The sequence below is a fragment of the Podarcis melisellensis genome (assembly GCF_964234715.1).
Source record: "Podarcis melisellensis genome assembly, chromosome: 4".
NCBI classification, from domain to species: Eukaryota; Metazoa; Chordata; class Lepidosauria; order Squamata; family Lacertidae; genus Podarcis; species Podarcis melisellensis.
In genome coordinates, this window is record NC_138531.1 from 101,011,419 (window position 1) to 101,034,866 (window position 23,448).

General features: G+C 48.5%; 3 protein-coding genes across 3 annotated transcripts in view; 2 read left to right on the top strand and 1 right to left on the bottom strand.

Moving 5' to 3' along the window:
• The window catches only part of LOC309369316 (zinc finger and SCAN domain-containing protein 31-like), a 40,406-nt gene extending 28,730 nt beyond the window's left edge, over positions 1–11,676 (bottom strand). The window contains exons 1-2 of the mRNA XM_081910166.1: positions 10,878–11,676; positions 6,909–7,401 (exon numbers count right to left, since the gene is read on the bottom strand). Coding sequence (XP_081766292.1) covers positions 6,909–7,310 — 402 coding nt within the window. The 5' untranslated portion in view covers positions 7,311–7,401; positions 10,878–11,676. The remainder of the gene's footprint in view (positions 1–6,908; positions 7,402–10,877) is intronic.
• Positions 1–23,448, top strand: part of ART1 (ADP-ribosyltransferase 1) — a 122,424-nt gene that overhangs the window by 55,663 nt on the left and 43,313 nt on the right. The window lies entirely within an intron of this gene.
• Positions 1–23,448, top strand: part of LOC309369239 (uncharacterized protein) — a 109,540-nt gene that overhangs the window by 25,446 nt on the left and 60,646 nt on the right. The gene's annotated exons all lie outside the window — the stretch shown is intronic.

A 23,448-nucleotide genomic window follows, 5' to 3' on the forward strand; every position in this document is an offset into this window, starting at 1 on the left:
TCTTTCTGCTTCTTCGCTCAATCTGCCAACCACATACTCAAGGGTCAGATCTCGGGGACGCATACTCTCCATGCTATTAATTACGGGCAATCAGCTTTCAGGCAAACTTGAAAGGATAATGTATGTTTGGTCAGTCTCATCATAACGCTTTCCTCTCTGCTGTAGTTGAAGAAACAGAGATTTCAGCGGTTGAAGATGAGTTGCCAAACTCTCACCTTCTTTCATAATAGTCCTGAACAGCCTTCTGGTCAGAGAAATTATAGTTCCAGCAGTTTCTCTGACATGCATTGCCCTTAATAAATTCCAGCACTCAAACCCTGTGCTGGCATTTGCTACATGCAATAACTGAGAGTTGCTCAAACACAGCATAATTTGGGCACGGGCCCTTTCATCCAGCCGTTTTTTCTCAGCAGAGTCCTGTCTCAAAACCTCAGTTTCAACACAGTCCCATAGTCCATCTCTCCTTAACAACTGCTGCATTTTAATTTACCAACTCAGCCAGTTGTTTTCTGAGAGAAGTTCAAAAGGGATGCCTCCCCCCAATATTTACAACTTGGGAAGACTGGAAATCTGCCATCTCTGCTGGTGCTTGTTGAGCCCCTTCTGTGAGGCCTCCAGCAATCTCTCCTGACTCTCTCTTTAGAGTCCAACTGGATGGTCCTGGCTGGCACTCACCGGCTGCTAGCTGCTGCCTCTGTTGACCCTCAGGTCCCGTCTGGCTCTGCAACTGGTGTAGCTGCTTTGTGAGTCGCCTACTGTGGTCCTCTAGCAGTTCAAACAGTTCCAGTAGCCGACACTGAGTGCTCTGCTGATCCTCAGATCCTAGCTGCTCCAGCGTCACTGCAGACAGTTACAGCTTGCCACCAACTGCTCCAACGCACAGCCACTGGCTTCGTACACCACCAGAACTCACCAGCTCCCTGCTGAGATGCTGTCAGTCGTTTTGCACTCTGCACATGCTCAGAAACACTGGGCCCATAACCTGTCAGTGTTTGTAAAAAGCAAAAAAAGGAGGAAAAGGTTCTGACCTCCCTTTGTCTCCTCAGCCTGGTCCTCGGACCCTTGTCAGCACAAAAAGAGTCCACGAGAATATCCTTGCAGAGTTTTATTCTTAAAAGTCTTTGTGCAAAACACAACTGAATAACTATATACACCAGCACGCACTAACTAACTAACTAACTAACTAACTAACTAACCAACCAACCAACCAACCAACCAACCCACCCACCCAAACACCAGCCTCGGCAACAAACTAACATTTCTCACTATATATATATATACAACCTGCTGCAAGCCTCTGAGTCATGCTGACCCAGCTTTATTTGCATTAAAGAAACAGTGGCCATTTTAGCTGTGACAGAACGGTGGAGGTGGAGACGCTCCTTCAGGTATACTGAACCGAGGCCGTTTAGGGCTTTCAAGGTCAGCACTAACACTTTGAATTGTGCTCAGAAACGTACTGGGAGCCAATGCAGGTCTTTCAGTGTGGTCTTGGCGGCCGCTCCCAGTCACCAGTCTAGCTGCCGCATTCTGGATTAGTTGTAGATTCCGGGTCACTTTTAAAGGTAGCCCCACGTAGAGCGCATTGCAGTAGTCCAAGCGAGAGATAACCAGAGCATGCACCACTCTGGCGAGACAGTCTGCGGGCAGGGAGGGTGTCAGCCTGCATACAAGATGGAGCTGATAAACAGCTGCCCTGGACACACAATTGACATGTGCCCCCATAGACAGCTGGGAGTCCAGAATTAGACTCCCAGGCTGCGCACCTGGTCCTTCAGGGGCACAGTTACCCCATTCAGGACCAGGGAGTCCCCCACACAATGCCTCCTGTCCGCCCAAAATAGTACTTCTGTCTTGTCAGGATTCAACCTCAATCTGTTAGCCGCCATCCATCCTCCAACCGCCTCTAGACTCTCACACAGAAATTTCACCGCCTTCACTGGTTCCGATTTGAAAGAGAGGTAGAGCTGGGTATCATTGTCTCATGTTGGACAGGTTCGCGTCTCCGCTCCTCCACATGCAGCTGCTGCATGAGCTTGGGCCAGTCACACTTCTCTGAAGTCTCTCAGCCCCACTCACTTCACAGAGTGTTTGTTGTGGGGGAGGAAGGGAAAGGAGATTGTTAGCCGCTTTGAGACTCCTGAAGGGGAGTGAAAGGCGGGATATCAAATCCAAACTCTTCTCTTCTTCTTCTTCATCTGCATACTGATGAACACCCAGCCCAAACCCCCTGATGATCTCTCCCAGCAGCTGCATGTAGATGCTGAAAAGCATGGGGGAGAGGACGGAACCCTGAGGCACCCCACAAGTGAGAGCCCAAGGGTCTGAACACTCATCCCCCCCCACCACTTTTTGGACACGGCCCAGGAGGAAGGAGCAGAACCACTGTATGACAGTGCCCCCAGCTCCCAGCCCCTCAAGACGGTCCAGAAGGATGTTATGGTCAATGGTATCAAATGCCGCTGAGAGATCCAGCAGAACTAGGAAAGAGAACCAGTGCGACCAAGGCAGTTTCAGTCCCATGATGAGGCCTGAATCCCGACTGGAAGAGATCCAAATGGTGCACTTCTTCCAGGCGTGCCTGGAGTTGTTCAGCAACCACTCGCTCAATCACCTTGCCCAAGAATGGAAGATTTGAGACTGGGCGATAGTTAGCTATATTGGCAGCATCTAAAGATGGTTCTTTAATAAGCGCTTTGATAACCGCCTCTTTCAGCGGGTCTGGGAAGGCTCCCTCACAGAGAGAAGCATTCATGACCCCACAAAGCCCATCTCCCAGCCCTTCCCGGCTAGTTTTTATAAGCCAGGATGGGCAAGAATCAAGGAGACAGGTGGTTGGTTTCACTTGTCCAAGCAGTCTGTCCACATACTCGGAGGTAACAGATTAGAACTGATCCCACACAACCTGACTAGACAGGACACTAGCACTCTCCCGCCCCGGCCCTGCTCTCACGGTGGAGTCTACCTCTTCCTGAATCTGAGCAACTTTATCTGCAAAAAACTTTGCAAAATCATTGCAGGAGATCATGTGGCCCATACTGGGCCCCGATGTAGCAGGTGGTTCCACTAAATTGTGAACCCCCTGAAAAAGTCTCCTGCTGCTGTTTTCTGCAGATGCAATAGAGGTGGCGAAGAAAGTCTTCCTTGCCATTGCTACCGCCACTTGGTAGGCTCGACAATGAGCTCTAACCCGTGTCCGGTCAGCTTCAGAAAGAGTTATCCGTCACCGGCGCTCTAGCCGTCTCATTGATTGTTTCATTTCCCTCAGATACGTGGAAAACCACAGGGCTGTCTGGGCTCCATGCAATCGAGGAGGGCGCTTCGGAGCCAAACAGTCAATAGCCCTGGTTAACTCCACATTCCAGCGGGCCACCAGGGAATCAGCTGAAAGGCCATCAACAAGGGACTAAAGCATCCCCTACCACTCTCTGGAAACCATTTGGAGCCATTAAGTGGTGGGGGCGGACCATCTGAATCGGTCCCACCTCCATGCAGAGGGGAAGGGTTGCGGAGAAGTCCAGTTGCACCAGGAAGTGGTCTGACCATGGCACTGCAACCCCCCTCCCCGCCCACAAGGCCTGGGTTGCTTCCAGGTGGAAAAATCAAAATTGGAAACAGAACTGTTAAACCCCAAAACTAAGAACTTGTCAAGAATGTATAACCTGCTGTTGAAATGGAATACTCAGAATGAAACGGTGAAATCAGCTATGATTAAATGGGCACAAGATGTTGGACATAATATTATGATGGCTGACTGGGAACGGTTATGAAGTTCACGGTATGTAATGCCCTAAGAGAGAATATAATGAAAATGATTTACAGGTGGTACATGACCCCAGTCAAGCTCGTAAAAATATATCATTTGCCTGATAATAAATGCTGGAAATGTAAAGAGACTGAAGGTACATTCTTTCACCTTTGGTGGACATGCCCAAGGATTAAGACTTTCTGGGAGATGATGTATAATGAAATGAAAATGGTATTTAATTATACCTTTCTGAAGAAACCAGAGGCCTTTCTCCTGGGCATGGTCGGCCAAAGAAGGATAGAACTTTTTTATGTATGCTACAACAGCAGCAAGAATACTTATTGCAACGTATTGGAAGACACAAGATCTACCCACCCAGGAAGAATGGCAGATGAAGGTGATGGACTACATGGAACTGGCGGAAATGACTGGCAGAATCCGAGACTAGGGAGAAGAGTCGGTGGAAGAAGATTGGAAGAAATTTAAAGTTTATTTACAGAAACATTGTAAAATTAAGGAATGTTAGAACGATGTTGGAATCAAGTTACGTGGTTTTAGCAGAAATGTTATAAAAGATTAGGTAAAAATAGATTGTTACGTAGTGAGAATGTAAAGTTACATTATATTAAGATAAATTATTAGGATAAAAACAAAGATGGAAAGGATTTGCTGAAATAGCTAATTGAACTAGAATACAAAAAAGGGAGGTGTGAGGAGGTCAAGGAAACAAGCAAATGAAAGATAAGTTATGGAAGGATTGATTTGGTTTTTTTTCTTAATTGTTTATATTTTTCTGTGTTTTTGCTCTTTATTTCTTTTCTTTTTCTTTAATTTTGTAACCTTTCAAAACCTTAATAAGTATTATTATTTTTTTAAAAAAGGAAGTGATCCGACCATGGAACTGCAACCCCCCCCCCGCCCACAAGGCCTGGGTTGCTGTGCGTAAGAGAAACCTGGTGGACAAGCAGCAGCAAGGACAGGCCCATCTGCTTCATCCAACCAAGTCTCTGTTACACATGCCAGGTCAAGTCCTCCATCCATGATCAAGTCATGGATGGCAGTGGTTTTATGAATCATTGACCTGGCATTGCACAGCAGCACCTTCAGGTCATGTGGGTATCCCTTGCTGATTCTAGTATCCGTCCGGTCAGGACCAGACCCGGAGGCAGGGATAGTCCTCCAACAACGACTAAACCTGCCTCCTCTGTAATGACATGGTCTGGTCTTAGCGTAACTCCTCCTCCTACCCGTGATCACCGAGATCGGTTGTCCCAGTGCATCCCCCCCATGGAACATGCCCCAGCTATTTTGTGGGCTGGGACCCACGCCCTGGCAGCCCTAACCCCTCCCCTTAAGAACAAAATAAAACTCTTAAAAAAAAAGAAAGAACCCACAATAAAACAATAGAAACAAAAAACTGTAAAAATTACAAACACATTAAAATCAAACAAATTCCCGAACCCAACCAAACATCCATCCCACCCCCCACAAAAAAAGTAATCAAAAGGGAAAAAAGAAATTTTTAAAAAGAACATTGCGCCACTCCGAGTCCTCCTGGCCAGCAGGAGCAGCAGCAACAACAGCAACTGTCCTTATGAGGCTTCAGGCCCCGCCCTGGGCCAGGTGGTGAGTGGCAGGAGCAGGGCCCTCAGGCACTCACGCAGAGAAGTTGTTTCAATAGGATTGCTTTGCTGCACATTTTATTTATGGATGCTTATTTTATTCTAAGTTTAAATTATGGGTATTCGTTTTTGTGCAAATAGGTTGTACTCCACCTTGTGTTATTCAAGTCATTCTGCATAGGCATGCATTCCAGTTTCCCCAATGGAAGGATCCACTTTCTCCTCTCCTCCTGAGCTGTTCCCTCCTAAGAACTAGAGCCAAGTTCAAGGGGTTCATGGGGGCATGGAGAAGGGGAGGAATTGGAGGCAGGCCCCATTTTGCAGCCGATGGGGCTGGTTAGGTGAATCCAGGCCGCTATTTGTTCTATTTTGTACTCATTTGTACTCTGCTTAGATACCTATTTTTGCATTCAGTTATCAATCTAGAAATAAAATAAGCCTCTTTTGGATGGCCATCTGTCTTGGATGACCTAGCAGAGATTCCTGCATTGCAGGGGATCTCCTGGGTCTGAGAGACAAGCAGGGAGGGTGGCTTCTGGCAGAAGGAGAGAGAGCCACCGGTGGTTCCTCCTTCTCCTGACTCACCTCTGACTCTCGCCCTCCCTCTGCCCACTCGCCTCCTTCCTCTTCTGCCTCTGATTCTGCACTGCATTCTGCCACAGAGTCTCCCAGCTCACTAAGCCCTGCTTCCCCTTCAGCTTCTGACACCTCCTCTTCCCAGGCTTCTCCCTCTTCCCGCTCATGCTTCCTCCACCTCCACTCCTTCGGCTCTGAGCCGTCTTCCCTTCCTGGTTCCCCGGCTGTTTCCTCCCACCATTCCTCTGTGCCCAACCAGCCCATGACATTGCTCCATCCCTCAGCCTCTGTCCCCACAAGGCAGCTTCCCCTGACCTGATCTGGTTCCACAGCCGCTGCTTCCCTTCTGCCCCCATTAAAATATGGATCAGGAGGTCTTGCGGGCATCCTTCTGCCACCTGCAAGAGAAAAAAGGTAAGCAGGACGCCAGGAGTGCCTGCTTCTCTCACAGGTGAAACAGGGCATCTCTAACTACAGATAGGCCTTTGAGAAATCCTTACCTACTGAGAGTATTTGGAGGTTTGGGCCCATTTCATATGTTTGTTTGTGCAGAAATACATCTCCCCTCTTCTGGACCCTTGTTCCCAACTGTTTCCCCCCAAAGCAAGATGAAAGGAAACCCTCAGATGAGTTGGAAAACCAACAGAATGAGACCAAACAGAGAAACACCACCTTCCTCCTTACCCAGTGGCCTCTCTCTGGTGTCCAACAGAGGCCTCTCTGCCCCACAGGAATCCAGGTCCATTTCTGCAAAGAGATCCTTTCCCTGAAAAAGAAACAAGGATTCAAAACAGAGAAAGGGGAGAAATACTAGAAAGAGAATGACAAAGACTTGAAGGGTATGAGATCTCATTCCATGGATGCTTTCCCAGAAAAAGGATGGGTCATCAGCAGACCATTATGGGATGTTCTCTGTCATGTTTGGAGCCCCTTGGGAGTATCCAGAGGAAAGTCTCTCTCACCTGCTTTCTCTCCTCTGCCTGACTCAGGAGGAAACCTTCGGCCAGGGCCACCGCCTGGGAACTGGTCTCCACTCCGCAGTCCCTCACCCAGCTCTCCATCTCCAGGGGAAGGACAGCCAGGAACTGCTCCAAGATCACCAGGTCCAGCATCTCAGCTTTCGTGTGCCTTTCTGGCTTCAGCCACTGATGGTCAAGGTGGTAGAGTCGGCTGCAAACCTCTTGGGGTCCTTTGGCCTCCTGGCAGCAGAACTGCCTCAACTGCTGGCTCTGCACCTCTGAGCATAGAGTGTCCTCCTCACCCAGGATCTTCTGCACTGGGATTTCCCAGAACCCCCCACTGCTCCCAGTTTTGATGGCATGGTCTCTTCCTGCTTCAGGGCCAGCTGAGTCTCGCTCATCCATCTGTGCTCTCAGGAAGCCTCTGAGAGATCAGAAGGAACCCTTTGGTCTTCTGCCAAGTTCTGTCCGTCTAAATGAGAAGCTCTAGCAAATCCTACAAAGCAAATACATTGTTCTGTTACAGAATTTGTAGGACAGGGGGGGAATGGTTCCCTGAACAAGCATGACTGTACCACATCCCAGACCATGAGCTATCTTTTTGAAAGAGAAGAAACAAGTCTCTAGCCTTCTAGCAATGCAAAATGTGGAGGCAAATGAAGGTATTTCTGTCAGATTAATCAACCTGGTTTCTCCATCATTCCAGTCAATTGAAGACGTCGGAGTCGTTTCTATCTTGTGAAAAATGGATGCTTGGTTCTAGTGGGGGTCCTCAGGAGTTGCCCCCCACACCTACACCCACTCCACTGCTTCTGTCTCCTTTTCTTGCACTTGGACTCTCTGCCACTCTCAGAATAGACTTCTGGGGTGGGGTCCCTTTTTCTTTGCTCTGAGGGCCAGGTATGTATCTGGCCAACCCCCTGAGGGCCAAGTGGGCAGGGCCAAAGACATCTCCCTTGAAATTTAGGAGGGTAATTTTTTATTTTTATATTATTATTATTAATATTAACACACACACAGCCACTGATCCCAAGGTCCCTGGAGGCTCAGTGAGTAGCAGCGCCCATTTCCAGCTTGGCTGGATTTCCAGCAACAATCCCTTTGGGGCAGAGAGGATGTGGTCCTGGGATTCCATGCTCTGGGTGCAAGGGGATTGCTGCAGTGGCCTCCGTGGGGAGCTGCCCTAGGAGATGACTGGGAAACTGGTCCCCAATGCAGCAGGCAGACTCTGGGCTGGGATCCCTCTCTTTATTCCTGGCCTTTCTCTCCCACCTTAACTTCCTTCCTCCCTGTGGGGTTTCTTTGTTTTTTTGGGGGGGGGGGCTAGTCCACCTCCTCGTCCAGCTTTGGAAAACCATTTGCACCTGTTTCCTCGGTTGTGCAATGAGGCTGAGCGATGTCACTCAAAGTTAAAGTCCCAGGGACCCCTTTGTTTAAAGAAGGGAGATTTCGTGGGAGTCAGGGATCCTCTGATCTGCAGGAAGGAGAGCGTGGCAGACCTGGCCCCTCCCTGGCAGGACCCTCTCCTCCTCCCTGACTTGGGGTCCCCCCCTGCAGGAGCAGATCAGCCCCCCCCCCGGCACCCTCCCCTGCTGCAGCCCTGGGACCCCCACCAGATCCCAGAGAGAGAGAGAGAGGAGACTCACCAGATCCCAGGAGGGGAGAGCGAGGCAGCCCTTGCAGGAGAGACCCCAAAGCAAGGAAAGGACTGGGGAGGGAGGGGCCTTGGCTCTGGAGGACCTGCCCCCCTTGCTTCCTGGCCTCTCTAGGAAGGCAGCTCGGTTCCCTTTAACCCTTGCCAAGCCGAGTCCACCCAGCTCAGCCCTCTCTCAGATTCTTATTATTTTTTATGGATTAAGGGGGGGCAGCTGCCCCCCCCGGCTCCGCCCATGCCCAGATATCCTTTGGGGGGTGAGGCTCCTGGCTGGACTCTGAGCATCTCCCTCCCTTGGCCAGAAACCAGAGGAAGAGCCTGCAGGGAAAAGGGCTTTGCAGGAGGCAAGGAAGCTCCTCCTGGAATTCAGGAGTGGAGAGAGAGGAGGGGATCCCAGGGTCATCTAGTCCAACCCGAAGCAAGAGGGGGCCGGGTCTAGTTCCCTAAATAGGCAGCCCTGTTTAATAGGTTATTGTATTTTAGTGTTTGATTGGAAGCTGCCCAGAGTGGCTGGAGAAACCCAGCCAGATGGGCGGGGTATAAATTATTATCATTATTATTATTATTATTATTACTACAACCCCCAGCAATGCAGGAATCTCAGCTCAAGCATCCATGGCAGATGGCCCTCCGATCTCTGCTGAGAAACCTCCAAGGAAGGAGAGTCCACCACCTCCCAAGGGAGACCTTTCCCCTGCCCAACTGCTCTTAGATGTCCCTCAAGGCAGCGGGTCCCGAGTTCTAGCCCTGCTGAAACAATGGCACTGGCTGCCAAGGAGGAACCCAGCGAAGTTCAAAAGAAATAAATCCTATTCTCGTCATAAATGAGTAATACCTTCTTATGCATGCTTTTTATACTAATATACAAAAGTATGCCATTTCCCTTTCCAGAAATGGATGGTTGTTCTTATTATGTTTAGGGAAGCTTTTAATACTTGATGGACTATTGTATTTTAATATTTTGTTGGAAGCCGCCCAGAGTGGCTGGGGAAACCCAGCCAGATGGGCAGGGTATAAATATATTATTATTATTATTATTATTATTATTATTATTAATCAGGTGAGTTTTCTCCTTTCAAAAGAGGAAGGTGGAATCTCCATGGCTGCTGATAGCATAATGTTGAAAGACTAGGGAAATACGGGGAGCCCTAGAGCATCTGCTTGGAATGCAGAATGTCCCCATCACTGTAGAACAGGGGTCCTCAAACTACGTTCCCTGGCCTGAATCCAGCCCGTCAGGGTCGTGAATCTGGCCTGCATGATCATTTCAGAACCCACCAAGTGTCTGAGGCTGAAAGCATCTCGCCGCCTGCTCAGTCAGTCCCTGTGAGGTAAACACCACAGGCGTGGTGGCGAGTCTATCAATGAAAGGCCAGCGGGTTTTGCCCGGGGACGGGGAATTGCTGTCTTTTCGCTTGAAGAAGTTGGCGGAGGAAAGCAGACGGGTCGATTCGGATTCCTTACGTATTCTTTAAAGGTGGGAGAAGGAAGTATAGTCCTATTTTTGTGAGTGGCGCAGCGGTCTTTCCACTCCTGTGATTTACATGCTCTGAAAGTTGGGATCTGTTTTGATATTTAAATTTTAAAAGGCTGGAGTGGAACCGGATATTGACCATCTCCTTAGCCTGGGGAGCCATGTTCTGGTTGAAGGAGGCCAGGATTTTCCCCCAAGGCCTGGGGTGTCCCTCCTCCCCTGTAGTAGGACTTGGAATCCAGGAGAAAACTCTTGGAAGAGCCTTGCCAGGTGCTCAGGGACGGACTCACCTGTCCCCATGTCCTTCTCCTTGCAGATGTGCTGCAAACTGTGGTGGAATGTGACATCAAGCTTTATTTACAGCCGAAAATCCTCGGTCAGAGTAAGAGGAAACAAAGGATGGAAGTGATTTACAGACTGACTTCTATTCTTACACAGACAGTACAGAAGTTGTAAACATGGATATCATGTTACACTAGCAATGGGAGAAAGAAATACTGACAGTTTGACCCCCCAGATTGGTCCAAGACCAAAGTTGGCATCCCTCATGGTCCAGGAGTGCCAGGGACTCCATGGTGGGGGCAGTGGGGGCCACTTTGGCCCAGATTGGCCCCTGACTCCAAGGCGCTCTTTCCTCCCACAGGACCTCCGATGTTACGCCCTTTGGGAAAGTGGGGAGGAACAGAAACCAACAGCCAACAGCATCCCTTCTCTGCTGGCCTTTGCCCTAAGGTCCCCCCCATCTCAGAGCAAGTAGCTTTCCCCCATGGATTCAGTCCTTTCATCACTTCCATCTCCCCAAGAGGCTCCCAAGGCTGATCATCCTCTGCAGTTGATGACAGACCTAACTGAAAAGAATGGCTTCCTCTTCTGGTGACACCAGAGAATTCTAGAAGACATTCACCCTTTCCATAGCATTATGGATGCACGATTCCCACAGACAAGTTTCTTGGCAAGACAAGGGCCTTCGCTGGCCATAGAATGTCCTCCTCAGCATTCCCAACGAAGGAGCTGGGTTGCAAGAGCTGCAGCTAATGGGGGGCTGTCCTCCCCCCTCCCATCTCACCTGGCTGCTAGGTAGGAAAGCAAGACCCAGAGAGAGTTGTGGGAAACCCCCAAACCAGCTTGCTCTGTGCCAGACCCAAAGCTGTGACTAATGTAGAAGCAATCTGTTTGGGTGTTGATGCTGTGAGCCCCTCCGTCCTACACTCCGGTTGTGTATGCGAGTAAATAAAGCTAGATATCATAAAGACGCCCCAGTCTCCACTGACCTTTGTTCCAAGGAAACTGAATCTGGAGAAGCGCCTGGGACCCCTGGAATCTCAGCGCTCAGGGACTGGGGTAGTTTGCAAATACAAACACACACACACACACACACACAAATAATTTGTGCCTGTGTTCCTAATAGATAACTAAGTGTGAAGAGCATGTCATGTGCTTCAGCAACAGCCCTCCTGGAAATAAAGAAATGCAACCCCCATTGCTGGTTGACTCAAAAAAGCAACAAGGGAATCTGCTCTGGTGTCCCGTGAGGTCTGTACGGCCCTTAAGTAAGAGGAGCCACTTTTAATATCTGAATTAAAGAAATTTTAACATAATCAAAAATTCAAATTACATTGTACAATTTCAATTAACCCCCCCCCCCCCGGTTTATAACACCTCTGTTTCTTTTGCTTATAATTTTGTATTCCTTATATATTAAAATGAAGGTAATAACATTTGTCTCTTCCTTCTCATTTTTACCTCATAATTGTATTTTCTATTTGTATTTGTCCTCTGTAAGTGTATCACTCAAATCCTGCCAGTGAGTTCATTTCTACACATTGTTTCTATATATACATCTTAAAACGTTCCCAATCTTTTAAAAAGTCATTATTGTCCTTATCTTTAAGTCTCTCAGTTAGCTTCGCCATTTCAGCGTATTCCACCAACTTTTCTTGCCAGTGTTCTTTTGCTGGTATTTCATCGCCTTTCCATCTTTGAGCTAGTTAAATTCTGGCCACTGTTGTCACATACATGAATGGATTATTCTTAATTTTTGGTAAATCCTGCCCTAAAATATCTAATAAAAATGCTTCTGGTCTTTTAACAAAGGTTAACTTAATTTTTTTTTCATTTCATTATAGTTCATCTCCCAATAGGTGGAGCCAGGTGGGCCCAGGTCCAGGTGAGGGGGGGGTTGCTATGGTGACAAGGACTGGTAAAAGCCACAGACTTGCAGGCGGCCATTTTGGGTTAGCAGTGAGGCGAGTGGAGAAGAGAGCAGTTGGTGGCAGTTGACAGAGGACAAGGCGAGGCAATCAGTGGATTCTTATTTTCTCAGTTTCTTATTTCGCTCCTTATTTCATTTATTACTTGTTTTTCTCTTCTTGACGATGTGCCACAGGCTTTCTTCATCCAGCAATGGTGAGTATTGGAGGAAACAAGAGTAGGGAGAGCATAGCTGTCAACTTTTCCCTTATAGGGTTTTTAGGAAAACCTATGAGATGGCAGTGAAGGCCGCTAAGAGGTCCTACTTCTCGGCCTCCATTCCATCCGCTAGCTCTCGCCCGGCGCAATTATTTAGTATAATTAGGTCTTTAACGTCCCTTGAAGGACAGCCAAATTTAAATAACAATTTGACACACAGCTGTGAGGCATTTGCGAGCTTTTTTGCGGGGAAGGTCCTGTTGCTCCGCCATGACCTCCCTGCCAATTTGGATACAATAAAGGAACTGGAGGCCCCTCGACTGTCCTCGGGTCCAGTATTGGTCCAGTAACCCCAGCCGATGTGGACAGACTCCTCCGAGCTGGAAAGCCCACCACCTGTCCTCTCGACCCGTGCCCGTCTTGGCTGATTAGAACGTGTCCAGACGAGGTGCGGGCCCCCCTGGGGGATATCATCAATTTGTCCCTTGGCACGGGGACATTCCCAGGGGAACTGAAGGAGGCAGTGGTGCGCCCGCTTTTAAAGAAAACATCATTAGATCCCTTAGATCTATCCAATTACCGACTAGTTTCAAATCTTCCATTCCTGGGTAAAGTGATTGAGAGAGCGGTTGCTGAACAGCTTGGTAGGTTTCTGGATGAAACATTGGCTCTGGATCCATTCCAGTCCAGCTTCCGCGCTGGTCATGGGACCGAGACGGCTCTGGTCGCCCTAACAGATGATCTCTGCAGGCAGCTGGATCGAGGCGGGTCGGGGCTGCTGCTTCTTCTAGACCTGTCAGCAGCCTTCAACGTGGTCAATCGCAAACTGCTGGACCACCGCCTTGCCGACGTGGGGATTCAGGGCACAGTCCTTCAATGGCTGCGCTCGTTTCTCTCTGGTCGGGGACAAAGGGTGGTGCTTGGGGGGAATTGTCATCCTGCCACTCCTTGGTGTGTGGAGTGCCCCAGGGTGTGATACTCTCCCTGATGCTTTTTCACATCTTTATGCACCCCCTCGCCCAGCTTGTCCAGAGTTTTGGGCTGGGCTGCCATCAGTATGCTGATGACACCCAACTCTATCTGTTGATGGATGGCCATCCTGACTCGGCCCCAGACACACTGATCAGATGCTTGGAAGCTGTGGCTGGATGGTTACGTGGGAGCCGGTTGAAGTTAAATCCTTCAAAGACAGAGGTCCTCTGGCTGGGACGGGAGGATATGGGATTGAGGGGGCAACTCCCATCTCTTGCAGGGGTGCAATTAGTGCCAGCACCGTCCATAAAGGGTTTGGGTGTAATCTTCGATACCTCCCTCTCCATGGAGGTGCAGATTGCAGCTATAACAAAGGTGACATTTTTTCATCTCTGCCAGGCTAAGCAGTTGGCTCCTTACCTCTCTCGCCCTGACCTAGCCACTGTGATCCACGCGACGGTCACCTCCAGACTGGATTATTGTAACTCGCTCTACGTGGGGCTGCCCTTGAGACTGACCCAGAAACTCCAGCGGGTGCAGAATGCCGCAGCGGGGTCTTCGCTGCGAGATCACATTCATCCGGTGCTATACCAGCTGCACTGGCTCCTGGTGGAGTACAGGATCAGGTTTAAGGTGCTGGTTTTAACCTTCAAAGCCCTATACGGCCTAGGACCCTCGTACCTACGGGACCGCCTCTCCTGGTATGTCCCACAGAGAAACTTACGGTCTTTAAATAAAAACATCTTGAAGGTCCCAGGCCACAGAGAGGTTAGGCTGGCCTCAACTAGAGCCAGGGCTTTTTCGGCTGCGGCTCCAACCTGGTGGAATGCTCTGTCACAAGAGACAAGGGCCCTGCAGGACTTGACATCTTTCTGCAGGGCCTGCAAGACAGAGCTGTTCCACCAGGCCTTTGGTCAGGGCGCAGCCTGACTCCCTCCTTTGGCAATCTTTACAAAACTTTAGTTTATGGTTGCTATCAATTTTGATTTTAATTAATTTTTATAATGTTTTTATAATGTTGCACTGTTTTAGCGTTGTTAGCTGTTTGTCTTTCATTTGTTTTCTTATATGTGTGTTCCCAGTAGAAGCCACAATTCTGTGGGTACTCTAGGTGGTGCAGAAAACACCTAGAAGCTCCCTAGAGGTTGAAGTGCCGATCAAACTTCAATTTTGTGCTCTATTAATTCCAATTAGCCAACAGAGGGTGTCACAGGGCCAGCCTACTTTCCCTTTAAAGCAAACTTGGGTCTCTAGCTGTTTTTGGACTACAACTCCCATCATCCCTAGCTAGCAGGACCAATGGGGAGGGATGATGGGAACTGTAGTCTGGGAGCTGCTGGGGACCCAAGTTTGGGAAACCTGCTTCAAAGCAACTTTTCCATTTTGCCCACAAAGATGGAACCTGTCCATGTTTGTATTTTCTTGTATTTTGTTTTTCCAATGACCTTTGTGCGTTTATTTTTTAAGAGGGCAAATTGAAAGAGAAATTGTATGGCAAGTTGTGGAAGAATAAAAGGTTGCATTTTTAAAAAAAAACAAAACAAAACCTGGAGGGTAGTGTCCTCAAATATATTTTTTTCAAAAAAAATTATTGCTTTTCCAAATTTCTAAGAAGAAATGACATTACACAACACACAACAAAAGAGAACACATTAGAATACAAAAGAAAAACAGAAACAATTATTCCTTTCAAAACCCAATTTACCTTACATTGTTAACTGACTTCCTTGAGTCCCCCCTAACTGAATTTCATTGTATCACCTTGTTACAGTTCTCCAAAATCATATTTCTAATAAAATTATCTCCTATTTACTACCCTCGTCTCTTTTATTAGTATTCTAATCCTTCATATTTTACAACACATTCATATTTTAGTCCTAAGCCTATTTGTTACTTCCAAGTGACTTCTCATTATCATATATAACAATATTTAGCTAAATATTCTTTAAATTTCTTCCAATCTTCTTGTGTCTCCTCTTTCTGGTCCCAGACTCTTCCAGGCTCCTCTCCATATCAGGGACTCTGAGGGACTTTCCAATTCGGACAATCTTGTCTTGTGACCTGTAACTTCTGTCTTGACTTCTTGAATTTCTTTTTTCAAATCTACAAATTCTTGTTTAAGCTCCTGTAGGCTCTGCTGGGTTCCTCTTACATCTGTTTTTATTTCAGTCAACATTTGCATCACCGACTCTTCAAAAGTTAGTGCTTTAGAGCCTCTTCTGTCTTTAGGCATGCTTTCCTCAGGCTTATCTACACCATTAGCCATAACTATTCCACAGTTTCAAGGTCTGCTCACCCAGACTCAGTCCACAGGTTTTTAGTACACAGACGGCAACAGGCAGCTCAGTAGCTCCCCCCTTTCTAAGTCTTATTCTTTTTACTCTTCTTATTCATATTGAAAAGCATCCAAAATTGATTTGAACTATTGTAAACAGGAGGGTAAAAGATACACTGTACAATGTTTCAGCGAGTTCAGACAGCTGCAGTTACTTTGTAATCCCCAAAGAGGAAAACAAAAGTTGAAAGTATCCTCTCCCTTTGTGACGTAATAATGGAGTCTAGCCTTTCCTCACTGGGAGGTCCGCTTCCAGAAAGCAAGAGTCTATTCTCTGTCAAATCTATCTCATTCAGGGTCCCAATTCAGTCAAATTCTCCCCCCTTCCCCCAGCAGAAAGAGGGGGTTGGAATATTTCCTTGAAAGTTTTTAGCAAGTCTTTTAAAGTTACAGCTTCGGTCAGCGGTAACTGCTTTCACTTTCACTTCAGCGGAAATGCAAATCCTTTTTACTCACAGTTTTCCAATCTTAATTTAGTCCGAGAAATTGGTCGCTCACGATCGCTGGACTTTGGAGCTTCGCGCAATGAGGGAAGCGAGTCGATTCCACAGTACCGTCTCCAATCCCGCTCGCTCTCAGAGCTCTTGCTAGCGCTTACTGGGGAGCAGGGGAGTTGCTAAGGATACCCGCCGGAACACCAGGTTCTCAGAATGCTCAATCTGAGGTATTTTTTGGGATTCCGCAACGCTCTCACGGCCACCCCAATCTTCAAAGCGCTGGGGCTCTTTCAGGTGAAAGAGCTCCCGTACGCCATAAATCAGCGGGCTAACCGGAAGTTCTCCTCAAATATTTTATGGGGGGCAAAGACCCCCAGGCCTTTAATAATTGGCACGAATTCCCTACAGCCACAGGTCTCAGGAATCTTACAACATAAAAAAACCATAAAAACACACACAAAAAAACCATATTAAAAGGGCAGTAGATGTCATTCAGCTAAAGGCATGGTTATAAAGATGCGGATTTGCCAGGCTCCAAAAACTGTATAATGATTTTTCTGACCTTTGTATGGATTCTTTGATGGGAAGTGAGACTGTATTTCTGATTGAAGTTCTTTCCACATTCCACACCCTGATAGGGTTTCTCCCCTGTATGAATTCTTTGATGAGAAGTGAGAGAGGAGCTTTGACTGAAGCTCTTTCCACATTCCACACACTGATAGGGTTTCTCTCCTGAGTAAATTCTTTGATGGGAAGCGAGACTGTGGCTGTACCTGAAGCTCTTTCCACATTCCATGCACTGATAGGGTTTCCCCCCCCCCGTATGAATTCTCTGGTGGGAAGTGAGTTTGGAGCTATGAGTGAAGCTCTTTCCACATTCCACACACTGATAGGGTTTCCCACCCGTATGAATTATTTGATGGGAAGTGAGATGGGAGCTCTGACTGAAGCTCTTTCCACATTCCACACACTGATAGGGTTTCTCCCCTGTATGAATTCTTTGATGGGAAGTGAGATGGGAGCTCTGACTGAAGCTCTTTCCACATTCTACACACTGATAGGGTTTCTCCCCTGTATGAATTATTTGATGGGAAGTGACAGAGGAGCTATCAGTGAAGCTCTTTCCACATTCCGCACACTGATAGGGTTTCTACTCTGTATTAATTCTTTGATGGGAAGTGAGACTCTGGCTGTGACTGAAGCTCTTTCCACATTCCACACACTGTTAGGGTTTCTCCCCTTTGTGAATTCTCTTATGGTAAGTGAGATAGGAGCTCTTACTGAAGCTCTTTTCACATTCAAAGCATTGATATGGTTTCTCCCCTGTATGAATTCTTTGATGGGAAGTGAGAGAGGAGCTGACAGGGTTTCTCCCTTGTATGAATTCTCTGATGCTTAGTAAGAGAGGAGCTACATGTGAAGCTCTTTCCACATTCCACACATGGTGTTGCCTGGACTGAGCTGCTCCCCAGAACGGAAGCCCCCACCTTCTCTTCCAGTATTTTTTGAGCATCTGGACCACTTTTCAGACCCTACAAGATTAGACAGAGAATGCTTCCTGCATTCCAGCGTCTGACTCCTGTAGCTCTCACACAGCTGTCTGTCACTCTCTCTCTCTTTTTCTTCTCCCCTTTGTTCAGAGCTCAGATGACAGTTCCTCTCCCCCTCCTCTCTGCCTTCCGCTGCGAACTCTCCTCTCCCTAGGCCTGCTTCTTCTCTGGCTGGCAGTACCTGAGCTTCGCTGCCAGTCCTCTCTTTGGTCAACCCAAGACGACAGGAGCAAAAACAAAAACCTGAAGATACTTCGCTTTCCTAACAATTCTGAGGCTAACATTGAAGATGGCCTGGGAAGTTCAGACCCGCCCAATCTGTTGGGATGCGCTCAAAGGTAACGGGGGCATTTGGCAGGCCCCCAGCTGGTTCCAGGCTGGTAACCGGGCAGCGACCCGCAACTTCAGAACTCTTCAGAAGCTGGAGCACCCTCTAATCAGCAGAGTAATTAACTCTTTGCGACAGAAGGGTGGTCAGAGGCATATGTAAAGCATATTTACAAGCAGTTTATTCAGCATAGATCAAGACAAAGAAAAACATGTCTGCTCTACTTCGTGTCTGAGAGCAGGAAGCATGAGGCAAAAGCTATACACAAACGGAAGTTCCCAGCAAGCTGTGCTGGAATGTAAACAGACATGTGACATGCAATAGCTCTACACATCTGTTTAGGTGGAATGGAACATCAATATCCTAACACAATCATGGCAGAAAAAGGAATAATTTGAGGAAGATTGTTCAAAGGAAAAACTGTAATTTACTATTTACTGTGGGGGTGTTAAGTTCCCAGGTGATTTAGGGGCCACGGTTGAGCTCCGTGAAAATATACGAGGTTGGTCCCATAGAGGTATGTTTTGAATTTCCAGGCAGCTATAACGTTCCCACAGGGAGCCTTACCAAGAGAGGCCATGATCCCACGATTCTCCTCCATGACTTGGGTCGATTCGGTTTCATTATGTAGACATTTACTTTAAAGGTGGGAGAAGGAAGTATAGTCCTGTTTCTGTGCATGGAGCAGCGGTCTTTCATCTCCTGTGGTTTACATGCTCTGAAAGTTGGGATCTGTTTTGATATTTCAATTTTAAAAGGATGGAGTGGAACCGGATATTGACCATCTTGTTAGCCTGGGGCAAGGGGCAGCAACCTTTTTCAGCCATGAGGCGGTCCACCATCCCTCAGACCATGTGGGGAGCCAGACTATATTTTTTTGGGGGGGGTATGAACAAATCCCTATACCCCAGAAATAACCCAGAGATGCAGTTTAAATAAAAGGAAACATTCTACTCATCTAAAAACACACTGATTCCCGAATCATCCATGGGCCGGATTGAGAAGATGATTGGGCCGCATCCGGCCCCCAGGCCTTAGCTTGCCTACCCCTGGCCTGGGGAGCCACATTCTGGTTGAAAGAGGCCAGGATTCGCCCCCAAGGCTTGGGCTGTCCCTCCTCCCCTGCCGTAGGACTTGGAATCCAGGAGAAAACTCTTGGAATAGCCTTGCCAGGTGCTCAGGGACGGACTCACCTGTCCCCATGTCCTTCTCTTTGCAGATGTGCTGCGGTTTCACATCCCTCCCCCAGGGGTGAGTATTGGAGAGAACCAGAGCAGGGACTCAGACCTGCCCTCCTTGCCCCCCACTCTGCACTCTCGGATGTGGAGAAGCCCTCCCTTCGTGAGGAACTGACAGACTGACTTTTGCCTTTCATCTGCTGGAGGGAGATCTGCTGTACCTGCCGGAGGTGATTCAGAACTGCCAGGCAGGTCAGCTCAGGGGGCTCTGAACCTGAACCCCAAAGTGCTCCAAGCAGGAGGTGGCCAAAGCCATCCTGGTGAGTGATGGGAGGTGTGGGGGACCCCCATGGGGAAGTGGGGAAGGGAGGGGCTTTGGGGAAGGGGTTGTCCGTCTGCCGGAGAGGAGGACCTTACTGGCCTAGGTTCACGTATCTTGCACATAAACAACACATAAAATGCAATAATATAGACGGAAGTCCCAATAAATCAGTTCATTCATAAAGGCCAAATGTCTGCTAGTTTCTGTTCCACATATGTTCATAAAGTCCAAATTGGGGACTACTACAGTTCCACATTGTTGACAAGGTGTGCTGGCCTGGGATTCGGACTCGGATGCTGAACCTGAGGGATCCCAGCCTGCACAGGATTCCCCACCACCATAACCAGCTGAGCCAGGGCTGGGGAATGAGCCTGAAGGGTCCTCACCTGTGCTGGATCCTCAGGTGCAGGCACCAACTGAGTCTGCTCTGGCTCCTGAGGTGATGGAGGACCCATTGCCTGCAGGTGCTCCACTCTCAGCCCCATCAGAGGAAGCTGAGGTTGCCTCTGGGTCCAGTAACCCTCCAGCCACTCCTGAGCTGCAGAGGCTCAGGGTTAGAGAGGCGAGTCACCAGAGGATCGGGGTCGCCCTATGCCTAAGGACAGATAATAGCCGGCCAGCCCCAGTCCCAAGTTGCAGAAGCAGCATTGTTGGTTGCTAGTTCCTGCCTGAGCTCCTGACCCACCCTGGCTCCCTGCTTGCAAGCCTCTTCCTGACTTCACCCAACTCCCTGCCCTCCACCCAGCTTCAGCTACAACAGATTGCCTCCACGTTGCACCTTTGACCACGGACTGGACTTGGACCTCGCCTCTCGGGTAACCCACAGGACTGTATCCTTATTAGACTTTACCGACTTGAGGGGTCTATGTTGCTCCCGGACGGGAGGAAGGAGGTCAAATGACACCGTGGTTGATTCAAAGAAAGAGTTTATTCTGCTCTCCGGATAGCAGAAGGCACTTGCGTGGTCAGTCCACAGTAGGTCCAAAGAAATGAGAGATTCCATGCAGTATATATATCCTCCAGGCACCCTCTCCCCCCTTCCCCAGGAATCCAGCCACGTCAGGTTACACATGCAGGTTGACATCACAGATGTTCCTGCTCCGGTACTCTTAACCATAAAAGGGTTTTCCTTCCTGTACTCCTGACCATAAAAGGGTATTCCTGTTCCTATACTCTTATCTTGGAGTAAAAGGTGACCAACTCTAAGAACACACTCTGGCGCTGTTCCCAGACTAGGTCTGTGCATCAGAGTGTGGTCAGGATGTAAGATAAGTGCCATCCCTGCTCCACTGGAACAGCCAAGGCCATCCTTGCTGTCACGGACTGATAAAGGAGGGGCTCTGAGCACTTGTTTGTACAGCCGGGTTTTTGTTTATCTTGGGAAATCTATCTGCCGTGACACCTGATTACTTTATGATCGTCAATCAGCAGTTTATAACGGGTCCGGCACACTTCTTCAAAGCTGCGCCACTGTTGCTCCCTTCGGGTCACGGCTTAGCAGAGTAGAACAGCGGTGTAAAGCAGTCCTTTTCTCCATGCAAGCATACACAGACAGGTTCGTCTATTTACAGCTCTTTATTGAAACATTTTACCTACAAAGACCGGGGCTTCTTTCAGCCATGTCTCTCTCTCACAGATACACAGAGAGAAGTGAAAGTACAGGGAAAAACTCCTCCTCCTCAGCTTCTAAAAGCTTCTGTCTCCTCCCGGCTTACGTCTGACGTCGGAATGTGACGCACACTCAGAACCCTTAACCATTTAAGTTCTAAACACTCACACCCCCCCTTGCGTTGGATTCCGACTGCACCTGTGGAACATCCTCAGCAAAACTCTGTGAGATCAATGCCTTCCCCAATGCTTTGTGCCCTCCCTTGGCAAACCTGTTTGGCATTTGTGGAATCACCTCACAACTCTCAGAATCGCACTGTGCGAAACTTACCCACGCACCTGTGGCCTGGTACCTCTCTGGTGGAATACCCTTTGTTGTGCGACTGGACCTCCTAGGCACAAACTCAGGTGTTCCCTCTGACTCACTTTGATCAGCAGGTGTGTCCTCTGCATCATGGGATTCTCCTTCTGACTTAAAGCGTCTTCGAATCCTTTCCATCACGCTCACAGGAGAACTAGGCTCACTCTTGGGCACTCTCTTAACAACTTGTGGAGATGCCACATCCTGCTCTTGACCCTGGTCAGTGACCTGGTCGTCATCAGCAGCCTCAGCCTCTTCTTCCGCCTCATCAGAACTGTCTTCTGGATCAGAGAGACATTCTGAGAGAACATCACGCCTGACAGGAGACTTTGACTTTACATCCTCCTCACAGAACTCAGCGTGTTTACTGATCAGCACCTTACTCTGATCACCTGAAGGGTAAGCAAACCGCCATGCACGGGCTTCTGGCTCATACCCACAGAAGATCATTTTCTGGAATTTGGCTCCATCTGGCCCTCGCAAAGCCTCAGGCGCAGAGACAATCGCAGGAGACCCAAACTTGCGCAGAAAGTGAACCTGGGGTTTGCGGCCATTCAACAGAGAAAACGGAGTGTCACCTACCAGCGAATTGTAGGTCCTATTCCAGGTGAAGCATGCAGCTCTAGCCGCCTCCAGCCAAAACTGTGGAGGTAACTCAGACTCTGTAAGCATCACCTGTGCTGCCTGAACCAGAGCTCCACTCCTCAGCTCTGCCACCCCCCTCTGATTGGGTGAAGTAACTGTGTGACGTATCCCTTTCTCGTGAAAGAACTTCTGCAAAGCAGAACCAGTGTACCTAGCATTTCTGTCACTGATGATCGCTTGTACTCTGGTGGAGAACCTTAGTACTACTCCCTCAATCCAGCTCTTGATCAGCTGTGCTGCATCCTCCTTGGATCTGAGACCATGACTCCAGGAATTCTGAGAAAAATCATCCAGAAAAGTCAGCAGATACCTGGCCCCCCCTAGACTCTGTTCCCTGACAGAATTGGACAGATCTATGTGAACCAGCTCAAAAGGTTTGGTGGTAACCCGTTCCACCTTTGGGTAACTGCACCCTCTCACCTTTGCTTGCTTGCAAGTGTCACAATTAATGGCACTTCCACAATTTTGAATCCTACACCCCTTGGCAACCTCGGGCAGAGTCTGCAAGTCCTCTACCGACCCATGAATTGTTCTCTGATGCCATACGCATGCACATGAGGCATCATGAGCGGGAACTGTAGTACGCTGGTTGGGAACTGTAGCACGCGACGCTTGTGCTTTCTCAACCTTCCCCTCACCCCCAAGAGACGTTTTAAGAACGAAAAGATCATTCTGTCCCCGTTTCACTTCAACAAGTCGTCTTCCTTCTCTGGAGATTGTGCAGGAATCCCCCTGGAAACAAACCTGAAAACCCTTTTTTAACAAATAAGGCACAGATAACAAACAGTGATGAACCCCTGGAACAACACAAAAATCCACCGTCTCCTGCAAAACAGAAAGATATACATTAGTACACTTATCGATTTTGGATCTCTGTCCATTTGCGAACTTTACAGTTTGTCCCTTTGAAACTGCCGTGCAATTCCACATCTCGACTGCAGGGGTCTCTGGAACCATGTTGCGGTTAGCTGCAGAGTCAATAAAAAGGCTGAGCTCGAAATTTTCCACTCGGCCGTCTTCGAACAATGCCATGCTTGCAGAAACTTGATAAGACTCTTCCTGCTGCTTCCCCTGGCCACCTGCACGCTTGCCTGCCTTCCCAGGCCTGTTGCCATGGAAACCCGTCTGGTTCCCATGAGAAGTGTCCTTGCCAACATCCTGCCTCGGCTCTCTGCTCCGGTGGGGGCTACTGCCACGCAGACATTGAACTCCAGTGGAAAAACACTGCCCGGGGCTCCTCCCAGCTGGCTTGGCCTTCCTCCTTCTGGAA